General features: G+C 45.3%; 1 protein-coding gene across 3 annotated transcripts in view; it reads left to right on the forward strand.

Moving 5' to 3' along the window:
• The window catches only part of PLB1 (phospholipase B1), an 88,996-nt gene extending 82,636 nt beyond the window's left edge, over positions 1-6,360 (forward strand). For 2 of the 3 annotated variants that reach the window (XM_040550932.1, XM_040550931.1), the window contains 2 exons: positions 2,960-3,034; positions 3,530-6,360. In XM_040550932.1, the coding sequence (XP_040406866.1) occupies positions 2,960-3,034; positions 3,530-3,748 (294 nt within the window). In that variant the 3' untranslated portion in view covers positions 3,749-6,360. The remainder of the gene's footprint in view (positions 1-2,959; positions 3,035-3,529) is intronic. The other variant, XM_040550933.1, reaches the window with a different exon arrangement.
• The last annotated feature ends 10,457 nt before the right edge of the window (positions 6,361-16,817 follow it).

Consider the following 16,817-nt stretch of genomic DNA (forward strand, 5'->3'; position numbering starts at 1 on the left):
ATCATACCTATGATTTCTTTACTTGCAGTCACATTCCTTCTGCAGTTTTAGGGGAAATGGTAACTTTTGAGTAGTGCTGGCACAATGTGTAAGAGGCATATGCTGGACTTGATAACTCCACGGTAACAGTCACTTTTGGAACTATGTTTTTTCCCATAGTGGAAGGAAGACTATGGCATTTTCATGCCACGGGGACATTTCTTCCTCTTGTCTCATAAACAACACTTCCCAAACACACTGTGCAAGCAGAAATGCTATATCCTGGTTTGTGCAAGAAACGGGCATAAATGGAGGAGAATTTCTTTTCACTTTACTTAAAAGTTTGAGCAAGATAAGAAACTTACAGCATATTCCAGAATGAACTTCAGCACAAGGGCTGGGAAATCCAGGGCAGAAATCTATGCAGTTGCCCAGTACAGCATATGAGCTGTAGGTCCAGGGTTATAGAAAACAGTGCATGCACTTGTGCTGAATAATAGATTTGTACACACTCCGCCAATCTGTCTGTTTTTCTATGTCAGGCTTCACTGTCTGGTAGTCCAGCTGATGGCAGCCTGGTAGGCTTCATAGCTTTAGCAGGGCTAACAATGGCCCAGAAACCCCTGGCAAATGTAAACAACATCCAAATTGTGCATGGCTGCAAGTCCAAGAAGAAAGAGGCAGTACCTGGGCATATGGCAGCCTTAAAGTGGGTTTGTTGCCACGTGGTGTTCCTGTCAGCCATTACTCATTCCTGAATCATGATCAGTCCTTTTTCTAAGCCACTGGAGTTTTATTCTGTCCAGACTGTCACTCATTTCCTACGCACATAAGAATATTGACACAGCTTTCTACTGGGTAGTGGAGATTGGCTTCTTACTAATGCAAAGTACAACTATTCAATCCACAGAGCAATGTCGATACGTGTTGATTGGACTATTTCCTAGTTAAATCTAGTTCTTATAACACATCCCGGCTTTGCATTCGTTGTCCATGTACAGAGAGGTTGTGCAAGCTTAATGTGAGGCTGTATTGTTTTTCTGTTCCCTGAAAAGCTCAGCAAGCAGTAGGCTTATGGCCAAATGACATGGATTCTTGTCAGTACACACAAAGGGCCAGACTGTGCCTGGCTGCTGCGTGGGTACGCAGGGGTGAGGATGGCTTGGGAAGCTTCTCCCTCACCCTGGTGATCTCTGCCCTTCCAGCTTCATGCAAAGCAAAGCATGCTCCTGCTCTCTGAAGTCAGAAAACGCTGTAGTCTTAACAGGTCCCCTTTGGTTGCAAATCTACCTCATTGGTCCCCTGGCCCAGGAGAAGAGCACACAGACAGCATGTTTAGCTTGTGTTAAGCCTCCATGTTTGCTATATGCCCTTATAGAAGACCCATGTGTTTCTTCAAGAAATTGTTCTGTACACTCGTGGGCTTGAGGGTGCTGTCATCTTCAGAGCTCAGAAGCTAATGCTGCTCCTGAGGTACAGATCGCAGAGTTGAAGTGGGGAAAAAAAAAAAAAAAAAGCTGACTGCTCTATGCCAGACTCTTTACCAAGGGGTCTGGCACGGGCAGCGTTACAATTACCGACAAATAAGCAGTCAGACAGAACACTACAGGAAATGAACCACATATCTTACAAATAATCACATCGGAATTTGAGCTGTTCCCTTTAAGGCGCAATAAAACGACCAAATTCAGTCTCCACGACATTAACTAGCAGGCAGGGCAAATGATTAGGACTCGTGAGTCCAGCAGGACTCCATGGCAATCAGCAAAACCTGGCACTCTGCTTTTTTTTCTCATCTTCTCTGCACTTCCTAGCTTTCTTCCCTTCTCCAGTCATATTTTTAATACGTAAGGCACCAGACCTTGCATCTTGCATTGGTTCATCTCTCTCCTTTGATTTTTTCAGTCTCTATTTCTATTTTGTATTACCAGACTAGGGAGAGGAAGTATTCCCAGTGTTTCCATATGGGAATCTTATTAGTTAGAATTTTTCTCCACATTGTGTTGGGTTTGTCGGGGTGTTGTTTCTCTCCAGCATACAGCTGACACTTCAATCACTTGAGAACAGTAGACGTGTATATACGGAGCAGCAGAAGCAACAGCAGCCCTCTGCACTGTATTCCCAGAACTGCTGGATGACAATAATGCAGTCCTCTATGGGCCAGTCCTCAAGTCATTACTTCAAGCATGTCCATACACAGTTGTAAACACTTCATTTAACGTGACTGATCAACCTTCTACTTGTTAGCTTAACTATGGTAACGGATGGCATGTGGAGTCCTTGCCAACCACAGATGTTGTGCCATTAGCCTGGACATATTTTACTTTGAATTTGAAACGGACTCAAAGTGAGCCTATGTTCGGTTAATGCAGCTTTGCTGACAACTGCTGATACAAAAGGCTCTGTTTAATTCACTTCTTGCAATCTTGTGAACTTAGTCTTACATAAAACTCCCAGGGAATTATTTGTCTGAGTGAAGGCTGCAATGTTGGTACTGTCTCATCCTGTCTCTGTAACTCTGCATTGCTTTTGAAGCTGCTTCCACCACCATGACACCTAAGCATCTTTCTTTCAGTACTGTGCTTAGTAACGTGACTAAATTCTGTCATGTGATTTGTTTTTTTGTGGTTTATACTGTCATTTGAGATGTATGTGGCAGACCTGGGTGTATAGTGAACCACTTTGTTCTAGCAGAGTATGTGCTAGTAGGTTATTTTCTCCTACACTTAGTGCAAAAAGAGGAAAGGCTTCTCCTGTTCCTTGCTTCCTGAGGGAGTTTTTCTGCAGACAGTACATCAGATTCTCAGTGTCTTTAGTTCATGAATGTTAAAATGTTTGGAAGCTTTCCTGTTATGCACCTTCTCCCACACTTCTTCATTGACGCAAGAACCTAAAGATTGGATGAAAAGTTGTAGCCACCCAAGTCAGGAATCTGAGGAGAAAAAACCTCATTGTTTACTATTGCTTTTCCCTTCCTCAGATGGAGCCAGTTGGTGAAAAGCAGACTTACAACAACTTTACCTATGACAGATCAAAACTGAAGTGTCCAAACCCAGTAAGTAAAGGCCATGAGGCCAATACTCTCCTTTGTCCACTTTTATTTTTCTTCTTTCTTCTTATGGATAACTTTTTTTTTTTTAAGAATATCTTTGTGAAGGTTTTAAATAGCAAAAATACGCTCCTATTTTGTTACACATAGGAAATTATACTGAGGATTTAATGCAAAAGAATTATCCTTACTGCAGTGGAAAGCCTCTACTTTAAGCCAGTTTTAATGAGTCTACATACTTCCATTTGGTTGCCTGCAGCAAACAGATTTGGAAATGATGCCATCACTGCTCTTTCTGGACTGGCTTCTCCTTTTTTTTTCTTCTAGGAACTTTCAGGCAGTAGGGCAGGAAATAGTTTGAGCTAAGACAGAAGGCAGAAACAGTTGATAGTCTGTCTAGAGACTGACAGTTTGCATCTCTGGGAGGGGTGATGGTATATTGTCTGAATGCTGCCTGCCAAGTGGTCTGTGGTCAGTAAAACCTTTGATCTCCCTTTGTAGGAGAAACCCTTTCTTTCCACGATGAGAAACAGTGAATTCAGGAATTCAGTTCTCAACTCAGAGAAAACTGAACCTTCGGTGCCCTACTGGGCTGTCATTGTGGCAGCGGTAGCTGGAGTCCTGGTGGGTTCTGCACTCATCTGGGCTGTGTCAAGAAGAACCATGAGACACCGACGAGAGACCGAAACAGAAAAGAACATGAAAACAACATCTCTGTAAAGCAAGTGGAACAAACATCTGGTTCTGCTGAGGCTGCTCTCTGGTGTGAGACGGAACAGGAGAATAAAAAAGTGGTTGGACATTAATCGAGCTTCTTGGTTAGCCAAGGGATTTGGGGGCCCAATAATATTGATCAGAAATGCACTGTAGGACTAGCTTCTGCAGGTCAGTGAAGTGGGCAATGCCATTCAAAGTGTTAAAGCTTTTTCATTCCGGGATGCAATTCTTGGTTTCATGAATATTACATAGGCTGACAATTGCTTTCATGAAGCAAGAAAACTTGTTCGTGTACCTTGGCACCTTATTTGCACATCTGCCCTTTTTTTCTTATAAAACTCTGTATATAACATGTTAGATTCAAGTCCATGATTGTAACCTGGTGTTCCCTAATACCAAAGTAAGTGCAATAAAGAAGAAACAGCATTTTCGCATATTAGATTCAAGCAAGACTGTTGAGTTGAAGGAGCTAAGTTCATTCTACACAGGAAAGTACCATGCCATGGAAACATCGTCAAGCAACTTCTGAGCAACCCAGAACATCCATGTAGCATCCATGGTGCAGTGCTGGGCACCCTGTCCACTGCCTTGGACACAAGCCACTGTCTGTCTGAGATTGGATGTGGAGTTGGGCCATGCACATCACTTCTGCAGGGCTAAATTGCTTAGTCCCATGTCCTCCTGCCCCGTAGCTGTATGGCAGCCAGTCCAGAATGGCTCTTCCTGTGAGGAAGTAATTTCTTCACTAGCAGTGGAGTAGGGGATCTAAACAAAAAATGAGGTACATACTGGTAACCTAGCCTGGCACTCATGGGGCATGTGGTATGTTCAGATCTCCCGGACTGGAGTCTCCGTAGTTGTTCTCCAAGGAAGAATTTGCAAAGTTTTTTTCAAACTTCTGATCAGGAGTTCAGAGGAGAACTTCCCTGGTAGTTAGACATTCCTTGTATTATACTTGCAGATCAATTTGTGACCTACTAGCATGGATGATACTACATAGATGCCCTGTATTCTTGTTTTTCAAAACCTTTATTTCATATGTCAAATATTTTTAATTTTGATTTTATTGAAGCCAAAGTGTAGTTCGTAATGGTGTGATTTTTTTGTGAGGCATCAACATTTCCAGTCCATAAATGCAAATGAGTTGAAAATTAAATTGTTCTGGGGTTCCTAAACCTGCTCACTATGCACACACAGAAAGTGTTCAGAGTCCTCCCTTTTCCATCTCACTCACTGTTCTTGCAGGGAGTAAAAAGAGGTGGGTAAAATACAAATGGTATAGTCAGGTTTCAAGAGCTGTAGCTCTACTCGTCCCTTCTTTCATCTGCTCTCAAAGGTTGGACTGTTACTGGTAGGACTGTTGTTTGCATAAATCCTATCCACAGGTGTGTCTGAGTTTGGAAGCTCTATATGCAGCCCCAAACAAGGATATATTTGGAATGCAAAACAAAAGCACCTGCATCTTGTTTCAGTGCAGCTCAAGTATAAGCTCAAACAGCCCATCTCTGCTGCTCTTCTTGTGCCTGTCAGCAGTGTGCATCATTAACCATCTACCTGATATCCCAACTGCTGGTAGTTATTTGGTTCAATAATTGGAAGCAAATGCAACCTTGAAACTGTAATGCAGGAGATGACAGTTACTATATTCCTGTCTGTTCCATGGCATCCTTACCTCAGACATGTTGTAAAACGTAAACATTCTCTGCAGAACCTTTCATCAGTGCTAGGTACGTTGAAGGAAGCTGAAAACAGCAGTTCAGTGCTGATATACCTTTCTAAACGATGTGTGCATGCATGAAGTGGAATGGGGGTCCTAGAACACGAGTAAGAGCTACAACATACTGCGTGGTGCCTCACATCAGGTTCTTCCTGCCTGGAGATGGATGCAAATCTGTTTTTTGTGTTTCATGCTGCTGTTCCCTGCTAGAAAAACTAGGGAGCCCCTTTCCATTCAGCCTAGGAGGCTGAATTTTGCTCTGAGCTTCTGAACGCCAAAACATCAGAGGTGCACCAGTTGGGTATTGAGTGAAATAGATGGCTCTAACCTCTCCAGCATTTTGAAGGATGCTGGTGGAAATAATACTTATTGGCTCTGTGATGGTTCTGCAACAGGAGACTTTTCTCCAAAGTTTCTCCGGGTGCAATAGAGCTCTACTACACTACCCCAGCAGGAGCCATAGGAGGTGGAGCAGGAACTGGCGGCTCCTTACTTAGTCTATGGAAATATCTTCTGGTACCTTTCTTGTGTAAACTGAAGTATGTGATGAACTGCACTGATGTTTAAAAACAAAAAAAAAGATCAAGAATCTTGTAGTTTGCAGCTATTTTACAAGAAAAACTGTTTCCTTGAAAATATTGATGCCAAGCATTCCCTCTGTGCTCATTAAGCAGAGGTAACATTAAGCTGGAATGAACGACAAATTATTGGGTCTGGATCTTAGTCCGACTGCATTCAGTGTAGCGTTAAATCAGAATGTAATCTATGTACCCTGTCTGTCCGTTGTCCATTTTTCCCTCTTTTCCTTGATAGCATGCCCTTGGTTTCAGTTGCCCTGTGGTATTTTCCCTCACCGGACTGCTGGGTAGGCCGGGCTGCTTACTGATGCACAAAGGAGGAGAGGCATGGGAGGAACTTCAAGTCTGTATGGAAAAATGCATGAAATGGAAGGTGGTTTAGTCCAGGATTTCACTTTGGACAATGTCGACCTCACCTGCTGCTGGAAAGCACCTCTTCTGTGTAAAGTGGCTTCGTAATGTCTTCTGAAACCAGCGAGCAGTCACTGTCCAAACAACTGCTGCGGCTACAGGCTGCGCTGCCCAGCTCAGGTGGTGTGAGGGGCAGCCGGGGGTAAGTGCTGTGCCTGTCCTTGTAAAACTGATCCACCTCTCAAGCAGAGAAGTGATAGAGCCTAATAAGTGTTGACAGTTTGTCTACCGCTTAGGCAGCAGCTGAATTGAAGTTCTGGCCTCTTTTTTGCTGCCGAGGCACCTCCCTCTTGTCATGGTACAGCATCTGCATTTTGCTTTGTAGGATCAAATGGTACAGAAGAGTTTCACCTAGTGTGATTTTGCCCCCGAAGTCCAGTTTAGATGCTCGATAACTAAGGGAAGGGATGGAAAATTCAGAAAAACATCTCACCAGTTTCTGGATGGTGAGATAGGGGAGAAGAGATTCAGATAACAAATGATATCATTTTAACAGCTGATTAATCTGTAATATGTGGGGACACCTGGTCAGGATTTTTGTTACTTTGAGGGGAATTTATCTAAAATGTTGAGTTCAAACAACTACACTCACTAGACCTCCCCTCCCTGCCCCTCCCCAAGAGAGGGGCTTTGGTAATCTCACCACTCAGGCATGGAAAAGCCCTGGATTTTTCAGCTCTGCAATCAGGTTATTCATTTTCTATGAGCTATTTAAAGAGTTTGCTCTTGGGTGACCACAGGTTTGCAATGCTTGCTCCTTTTTTAGCCATTTTGAAAGAAATGTATCTGAGATTTTGGGAACAGCAAGATAAAAGGCTGTCCAAAAGGTGGTTCACAAGTTACTTAAATGGAATATGTTTCTGGGGTCTTTGACCATCACAGGGAGGGATGCTCCTGAGATCTATCACATTTAAACTATGTCTGTCCTGAGTACACAGTTTGCACATCCAGGGACCTGAGAATTATTGCCAGCAGCAGTAGTCTGTATCCAAAAAAGAGAGTGGTGGAGGAGGGGAAGGAAGCTGGTATGTTTAAATGTAGCACATGCTGAGTATCTTCCATTTAGCTGCCAGCAACTGGCCCTTCCATCACTTAGCTTTCTTGGACACTAGATGTTATGCCATCTTTCACCTGTTGAATTCCTTTCTGAGTGCAGCGATTTTCTCATGCATTTTGAAACACAATACTGTCAGCACGTGCCTGACAGGTGCAGAAAACTTTAGCTGCTGTTGATGAACATCCCAGCACAAAGCAGAGTTTGTTCTGTTTTTGACCATCTGAGAGAACAATCACCCAAAAGAAAAGACAGAAAGACTGTGGCTTGAGCAACTTTAGAAAGTTAATCCAGTGAAACGTAGGACAGCTTATTTAAGAAATGGTTGGGACTACCTGCTGACTAGAGGCTGGAAGAAGCTGCCTTACATCTTTCCATTCCCGTGACCTCTGTAACTGTCAGTCATAATGCAGTCATAACTAGAAAAGTTATGTGGATTTTACTGAGAAAATTTCATTCATGAACTTTCTGTTTTTTGGTTTTTTGTTTTCCTAATTACAGAACTTACAGAAGTCAGGTATGAAAATGTGCCCATGTCCTCTGTCGGACAGAGTATGGGATCAATGAACATGTTTCAGTGGTAGGGTCCTTTGCTCTCCCCAGGCTTTCTGCTTCCTTACAAGAAGGATTTAATAGTCCCTTTGGACTAGCAGTGCTCCGTGGACGTGGTTCAGTGAGAGGCAGTAGAGGATTTCTGCTGTTGATAGCTGGGTTGACCCCAGGGTGAGTTATTTCAATTGGAGAAACCAGCCACTTCTGAACATCTAACAGAGCCATCTCACTACTGTAAAGTGATTATGGATGCAAAGAAGGAAAGTAGCCTTTACTTTCAGATGGTCTGAATTGTATCCATCACAGATTCTTTAAAATTCCTTTTAGTGTTAAAAAACTAGCCATGAAGAGAACCCCTTTTGCTACCATTTGTGTTGGTTAGGTGACTGGAAGCACCACCTGAGGGCCCCAATGGGCTTAGGCTGCAATAGGAGATAATCCCCACCTGCCGAGCCAGGGCTGCGCAGCAGTGGTTCAGTTCAACAGCAGCAGGGAGGCTGGGCCTTGGCCATTTCAGAAAAAAAGTGCAATGTCTTTGCAGTGGGTGAACGAGACAAAGTACTTTCAGTGCTTTTATACCAGCTCGTGTTTGCAGTCAGTGCCTTCTCTGAAAGTCGTAGGAACTGGCCAGCTCAGCAGCTCTCCACCCGCCAGGGATTTACGTGCACTTGCTGGGTTGCCCGTGGGTATCCTCTGAAGCAGCTTTTGGATCCAAGTAAAACAGAGGAGTTAGAAATGACTGGGGAGGATGCAGCTAGATAGATTAGACAGCAGAAATCAGGGATGCACCTGCAAATTTCTACGGCCAGCTCTGCTTAGCCCTTACCTTTCATCAGCAGTCACCAAGTTCAGTGCAGATGTGGGGACCCCCAGACAGCTCACCTGTACACACATACAGCCTCTGGGGCCTGGAGTGCAGCAGCTCCTTAATGTGCAATGGCACAACTGTGCAATTACGTGAATCATGTAATAACCCTGAGTAGCCCTCCCGGATCCTCTGGGGATCCGAGGCACGGACACACCTCGGCTGTGAATCCCAGACAGCCTCAGGGGGAGGTCAGACAGCACGGTGCTTGCAGTAGGCAACAAGATAACACCTCTGGGAATGTGCAGACGCAGAACTTCAGGTATCTTAATGCTTTGTGAATCCGAGAACAGAGTTGACGGCGGCTTCTGGAGAAATCATGTGGGCTTTTGTTGGACCATGCTTAGCAGGATTAGACATCTGTATTCCATCCCTTTAAAAGTCACCTACATTAGCTTTTTGTGAATCTGGGCTGAAAATGACGCAAATGCCTCTCGGCCCTTGACATAACATCTATCTGTCACGCACTTGTTTTGTGGCATGAGCTGACCTTTTGCTGCTGCTGCTTCTGCTGCACTTGTCAAACAGCCTCTTCACCCTTTTCCCCTACCTGAGACATCCTTTTGGTACAGCTGTCAGAAATCCGTGGTGCACGGTAGGTAAATAAACCAGCCTGGCAATTAGGACATTCCCCTGACTGTTACTTATTCCACAACTAAATATTCAATGCCTTTGTTGAAACATGGTTTAAAGTGTTTTACAAATATTTATGAGGGTAATTTGTGTGTCCTAACATTCCTGTGAGATAGTCTTATTACCCCCCTACTAAAGATGACGAAATTTACGTGCAGAGAGGTGAAGTGATGTGCCCTGGGCTACGCGATGAGTCAGTGACCGAGCAGGAAATTAAAGCCAGAAGTCCTGGCTCCACAGACACAGCCTGGTTGTGTAACCACTACACAACTTATCACTCAATCACTAACACAGCCGACTAGTTGCTGTGCCAGTTTCATGCCTGGTGTTCCCCGTGAGTGCAAACACAGCAAAACATCAGCAGTCTGTACGAGCGGCGAGGAGCAGCAAGCTCCGTGGCACGCAGGTCACCGAGAACCAGGTCTGCCCCGATGCCCTCGTGCTGTGCTGGGCACCTTGCAGCGCGCTTTGGCGGGGGCCCAGCCTGTGATTAGCGCAGGGTGGGGAATGGAGAGCAGGGAGAAATGCGCTGCTCTCCTGTCGTGCTCCCACTTGCAAGACCCACGCCCAGCAATTAGCTCGCCGGGTTCCTCCTCCTGCCTGCGCGATGCGAGGCTGCAGGTTGCACCCTCTGCTTGCCCGGCTTTGGAGGGTCCCTTATGTGTTGCTTAGAGTAGGAAGGGTCAGGACTTCCAGGGATCTGAGCTCAGCTCTTTCTACATGGTGAAAGTATGTCCTTTGGGACAGAATTTTTCTTGGAAAAAAAAATCCTCTTGGGAAGAAATGATGTAGCTGAAATGGATGTTTTTTTTCTTGCATTGTTAGTCAGTTTGTCTGCCATTTTTTTACTTGGTGGAAGAGAAATGATGGTGAAAAAGTTGACCTAAAGTGAAATTTTCCTTTTTAGAGTGTTATTTCAAAGGTTATTTAGCTATTTAAAAGAGTATTTAGCTTCAGGATTTTCAGAAGTGCAGGATGTCTGTCTTTTTTTCAGCTTTTAAGCTGAAAGCTTATAGTTGAAAAATATTACGGATTTGGAATCTTTTTTTCTTTTTTTTTTTTCTTTTTTATTTTTTTAATATTACCATCTCGATTGTTGAAACAGGAACTAACTCTAAACTGTCGGCATGCCCAGGGAGAAAGAAAAGTTCTTTCTTCTGAATAATTCCAGAACGTTCAGACTTGCTATGTAAGTGCTCGAGAGGCAGCCTACCTGCGGAGCTAACTGCTGTAGCGATCAACGTGCGCTGTTTGTACCAGTAACTGTGCCAGCTATGAGAGTGACCACAGGCTGAAACTGCCATTGTGTTGTGTGTGGTTGTCATCAGTGCAGCTCGACAGTGCCAGCATGTAGCTCTACAGCCAAATTATCCTTAGGTGTCTTCAGTAAGGGACCACGCCACGTTGGCACCACTCTGCAGCAGCTGCAGCAGCTGTGTGACCTGACTGACTGGGTAAGCCTTTCCCACCGACTCCCACAGCTCAGAATTAAAGAAAAAAAACAAGTGTTTTTTTCTACTGAAGGCTGCCCCCACGCAGCTGGCATCTCCCCCAGCATGCCCCCAGCTCACACCTTCACCAAGCTGCTGCTCCCTCCCCAGGAAGGGCGATCTGCATTAATAGGGAGCCTGGTACCAACCCTGCCCATCCTCTAACCTGAAAACAGCAGCCCAGAGTTGGGGAGCTGCTCTTGTGCTTGCTCTCATCCTCCTGTCAGACCATTTTTAGCAGAAACCTGTAGCTAACTCAAGCTTTTTGTCTTTGAACTACCATGACTTTATATGAAAGCAATTGGGAGCTGGAATGGATCTGCTTGATGGGAAACAGGGTCGCCTCTGCAAATTATCGAATCCTAAGATTATGTTATTTACCAATGTGTTCTCCTTTGGTCATCCTTGGAGCTGCACCAACTGACTCCTGGCTCTGAAAATCTGATTATAACTTAGTCTGGCCGCTAGCACCAGCTGCCTTTGGTGTCTTTTATCTCTCTGAATGGGTCAAGCAAAAGTGAGGTGCTTCAGAGCCTGCTCCCTGCATGAAACCGAGGGAATCCAGAAACGTATTAGAAAGGCATTAGCTTCTCCTTTTCTCTCTCTCTTTTTTTTTTTCCACTGGAGCCCATCCAGATAGAGCACAAACAAGGAGAGGATAAATGCAAAGTGCTCTGCTGCCCTGAAAGCATGCGCTGACGTCAGCTTTCGTGAACTGGCACTTTAATCATCGCATGGGGAATGTTTCTCTCTCTCTCTCTGCAGCCTCACTTTGAATTTCTCCCTGCATGAGCATCAGCATTTATGGCAAGGAAGATTTATGTTCTTTGCTGGTTAAAAAGGGTAGTAAATTTGTAATGCTTTTACAAGCTGCTAGACCTAGAGAGAGCCCTGGAGATCCAAAACCCCGTAGGCTCAGACTGGGCACATCAACGGCAGCCAAAGGGCAAGCTGCTTTCTGTACGTATTTCCCACGCACTAGAAGCTAAGCTGAAAAGCAAGAGAGCAATCACCATACACGAGAGAGTTACTAGCTCCTGAAAGCCAAACTGTGCAAAATACTTTGAAAAAATGTGTAGGGTACCTGACGTGAGGGACAGCAGATGTTGACCCTTCTCACGAGAGTCAGAGCAGCGCTTAATTCACTGGAGCTCACAAAAGCACTCTGAGCTCCGTGATGAAGCGCTCCGTGTGTGTAAGTGCCTCCCTGTGTTGTTGCCCAACCTTCTGCTAGGATTTAGCCGAGCCTGCCCTTCCGCACCTCCTGCCATGGAGCTGTGTTTTCGGTGTTTCCCTGATGTTGCGAGGGAGCGTGTGTGAAGCCAGGGTACGATGCGACGCACCCGCCCTTCCTTGGCTGTTTGCTGTAGGTGCGCCCAGAGGTGAGATCTGCCCCCGGCACCGTGGCCGTTGTGCTGCGTGAGTTAGAATGGATCTCGGTGGAGCAATTTAAAGAAAGATTTCAGTCTTTATGGTGCAGGGAGATTACTTCACTCCAAACGTTCAGAAATGTGCTGGGAGGGGGGGAGATGACAGAAACTCATGATGCTAGCAGGCTATTGTCGATGTAAATGCAGTCAGCTGGTCCCATCAGCTGCTTTCATTAGACCGCCTGCCTCACAACAAAGTGGTTTCCTAATTATAGCCTTGCCTTCACCCTCGGTACAGCACAGCCCTGCGCCATCAGGTGCTGCTGCTTCCTTTACGCCTGTCGGAGCACGGGGCAGCGCGGAGCTGCCTCAGCACCGGGGCCCCGCTCGCCCGTGTAATTAAAGCAGGATTAGAGAGGGATTTGTGGCGGCTGCATTCTTACTCCATCGCTCCTGCACTGTGAGGCTCTTGCTTCTTATGAGGGCTTAGGTAGCTAAAAAGCTCGCGGGCATTTAAAACACATGCACACACACTTATACATGCACATACGTATTCCAGTTAATGGTGCATTTCCCAGGTATTTGCAAACTTCTGGGATGATGTGTAAGAAACACAGACAGAGAGATAGGGAGTGAGTGAAAAGGTTGTCATTAAAGATTTAGCTAGAATCCCCTCCTAGTCTTCCTCCCAGCTCCATCTCTCACACCAAAAACACATGAAAACTAGAAATATTCCTTCCTACCAGCCAAATGGCCATTATACTTAAATCTCTTATCTTATAAAAACAGATACTCCCTCTTAGTTGCCTCTCCCTCAAGAAAGCCAAATTTTTTTCCAGTTGAGCAGCCAGCAGCTATCAGCTGAACTCAGACCACCACACATCATGAGCTATCTGCTGGAAAATCCTGAGTAGTTTTGTTTTTTAATAGTTAGTTTGATGTGCTTTTTCCCTGTTTGCTTTTTGGATTTTGAGTGCTTGGTTAATGTTTTTTTAAACTTTCAAGGCTGGAGACGTTTTTTACTTTTAAATGAAAGTAGCAATTTTCATGTAATTACAGAGTTGTATACAACAGCACCAAATGTTGTGAAATCCACGATATAATCTTCGCAATGTTCCTGATGTCATTTCACAATTTGACTTGCTGATAATAGAACCCGATTTTGTTTTCCTGGTCTCTCTAAGCCTGCTGCTTGCGAGCCATTTTTTAAGTACAAAGTTAGTTAAAATGAACGGCCTGCTCCTAATCTCCTATTTTTGATATGGTCTGCTGCTCACCAGAAAAGAAAATATGTGATGGCCTAGCTCTTCCTGCAGTTTTTCTAGCATAGGCTCAGCTACCGCACACCAGCCTTTTGCTGCTATCTCATATTAGCTCCTGGGTTTAAATAAACTACATTTAGTGACTGCAATCTTTGGTTGTTATAAATACATTTTTGATGATACAGAAGTGTGATATAATTTTTCATCGCGGTCTTTTTGGGTATTCCTATACTGATTAGAACTGGACAGAAAAACAATAACCAGTTACAGCCACTGCAGGCCAGCAAAAAAACAGGCCCACAGAAATTCACATTTTGGATGGTGGTGAAGTGTCCTGGTTAAAATTTGGGGGACGTTTTGGAATAAGGCATTTCTTTTTTCCATGAAAAAGGTTTGTTTTTATAACAACACAAAAACTCATGAGGCAGATTTAAACAAACAAACAAAAACCGACTGCATAATGATCAATCCTAATCAATTATTTTTTGAAGACTTGTAACATTCAGATTTCATTCCAGCGTGAAATGAATATTGCAGTGCACGTTTCAAACTCACAATTTGTGCAGCAGAGGGCTTATCCGTCTGTCAGCCCCAGCGGTGGCAGGTATTCCTGGTAGGCAGGTACCACGTTGCTCAGACCTGGTGGCGGCAGAGTACTCGGTACAGTGATGTTGCTCTGATGAGGACAGAAGACCTGCTGCAATTGAGATGCTCACAGCATTGTGGTTCTCCCCCCATATTCAAGCTATTTAAAGGTTGCCAAAACGTGTGTTGCTAGCAGCCAAAGCAGCTCCCTTGCCGTGCTGAGCCCTTGGCTCTTCGGCGGGGTTTGTGGCACCCTGTGGTACCCAGGCCGGAGGTTAGGGAGCTCTGCGTCCTAATCTGTGCTCCTGTGGCACGACGTAACCTCAGAAACACTTGATGATTCCATTGCAGCAAGACATTAATGTATAAACAGTTATTTAAAATGCTGTGTCCTGAAATACCCACCTCACGGAGCAGGGAAATAGCCATCTATTACTACTCTACGGCACCGTATAATCAAGGGAACTGCCTGGTAGGTGACAACTGTGGTGCCTTCTGAAGCCACGTGGCTCTGAGCAGCGTTCACTAGAAAGCAGTGGAGAAGTGACTGTTGGCACTTCTGGCCCTCACTGGCTCCTGACGAGTAGCTGATCCTCTGGGATGATCTCATGCGATCATGTCTAAGTCTGCCGTACCCACTTGATTGGCATTTATGTGCTGGCAACCTTTATTTCCAAGAGCTACAGAAGCTATTCAGCTGGGGCTGCAGCCTGGCTGCTGACTCACCCTGCCAAAGCTGGATTCAGATCTCTCCTAACCCGTTCCCAGCAATGAATGTCTGAAGCCTTGCAACCACGCTGCTGTCTGCCTCATTTGTGTTTTATGCCCTAGGAGAGAAGTCTTTCTTCCTTTCTCCCTTCTCTGACTTTTTTCTAGATAAAAGAACACAAGGACGAGTGGGACCAAGGAGAAGAAATCCCTCGTGCTGTACATGCAGCTGTCTGCATACCCCCTGCACCTGTTTGCTCTCCCTGTTTTTGACCCTGCACAATCCTAGGAATTCTTCGTCAAAGACCTTTTCCTCGGCTATCTCCTGACAGTGGCCAAGATGGCCACCTGCCATCCAGAGGAAGAGGAAGGCTGGGCACAGGGTTTTCCTTTGGACTGGGGCCTCCTGCTGGTCCTTGATCCATGCCCCGTGCTCCTTCTGGAGGTGCCCCCACTTTCTTCTTCAATCCGGCACTGCATGCAGGTGGCTGCTCAGGCTCGGCTCTGCTCTGCGCCTTTCTGTATGCCACGGTGACCTATATACCTGTCCTTCTCCGCATGTCCCGGCTCATCTGGCCCTCCCTTTTCTAAGGGTGATAATAAAGGAGAGACCTTTCATTATCTGCTGGCCTCCACCTTCCAGTCCCCAGGTTGCATGTGGTGCTATCCTCCACTCTTGTTTGTTTGTTTCTGAATAAGAGCTAACTAACCTAAGTGATTTCCAGCCAGGCATCTCTGTGGAGTATTAAACCTTAATCCATCCACAATCTTAACTAATTGGATTGCTTTGTGGAAGAAAGCTACCCATGGTTTGACTTTCTGCAGCACAGTTAACTAAACACCACCAAAAAAGAATCTAATTACTGTTAGGAAGAGAAAGCAAACTGCATCACAGCTTACCCTCTTGCACAAGAGGTATAGGCACTGCTGAAATTTGCAGAGGAGGTTTTGCATGCATAAGCAAATCTATGGACTGCGTGGTACCTAACATTGCTCTGCCCTTGTAGGTCAGTTATGCAGGGAATAAGCAGCAGCATTCCTGAAACAAGTCATGCTATCTTACACCTAACTTGTGCGTCTCATACCACTCAGAATGTGAAATGCTGCTTCTCTCGAGAACATCTTACAAGTAATATCATACTTTTGCAAACAACACTGATGAATTGATAAATGCAATTAAAAATATCAGCAGCCAGGCTGGGAGGTTAACTAATTAATTTGAGAGCTAAGAGTCCAAGTCAGGACAGTAAGTGCATCCACTCATCACAGAGGCACCGTGCCTATCGCTCTCTGCGCCAGTGGTTAGCACAGCAGTGCTGCCTGCTGCTGCCCCTGTCTCCTAGGCTATGGGACATCTGCTATGGCTGCATAAATTACATTCAGGAGACCAAAAATCAAGCATTCCCCCTTGCACTCCTGCTCAAACGCTCCTTGTAATGCCACCACATCCACACTGAAAAATGCTGCTGGTGGCTCCTCGAACAAGGTCTGCAGTTCACATATGCTTTCTGCGTCGTGCTGCAGACTTCCCTCCAGCTGAAGGCAACCAGAGGGAGCCCAGCTGTGATCAGTTACGGTCAGAGCCACCTGGGGTTAGAGCTAACCTGTGGTGTAGGAGGTTACTTGCTCACGCTGGCTTGGAGGGGCTGAGTCTGTGTGCTCTGTGCTGGCCTTTGCCAGGCCTGAAGGTTTTGAAGCCCAGTCTGTCTTATGCCGTGTTAATCCCATATGGATGTCACCCCACCGAGTCTTGATTCACAAAGGTGAGGTTGATGTCAACTAGCCCAAAAGGTCAGCCTGAGAGTGCTTCCCGTTGCCTCTCTGACAAATACCACCAGCTGAGGCTG

This window comes from Cygnus olor, chromosome 3, assembly GCF_009769625.2.
Source record: "Cygnus olor isolate bCygOlo1 chromosome 3, bCygOlo1.pri.v2, whole genome shotgun sequence".
Taxonomy (NCBI): Eukaryota; Metazoa; Chordata; class Aves; order Anseriformes; family Anatidae; genus Cygnus; species Cygnus olor.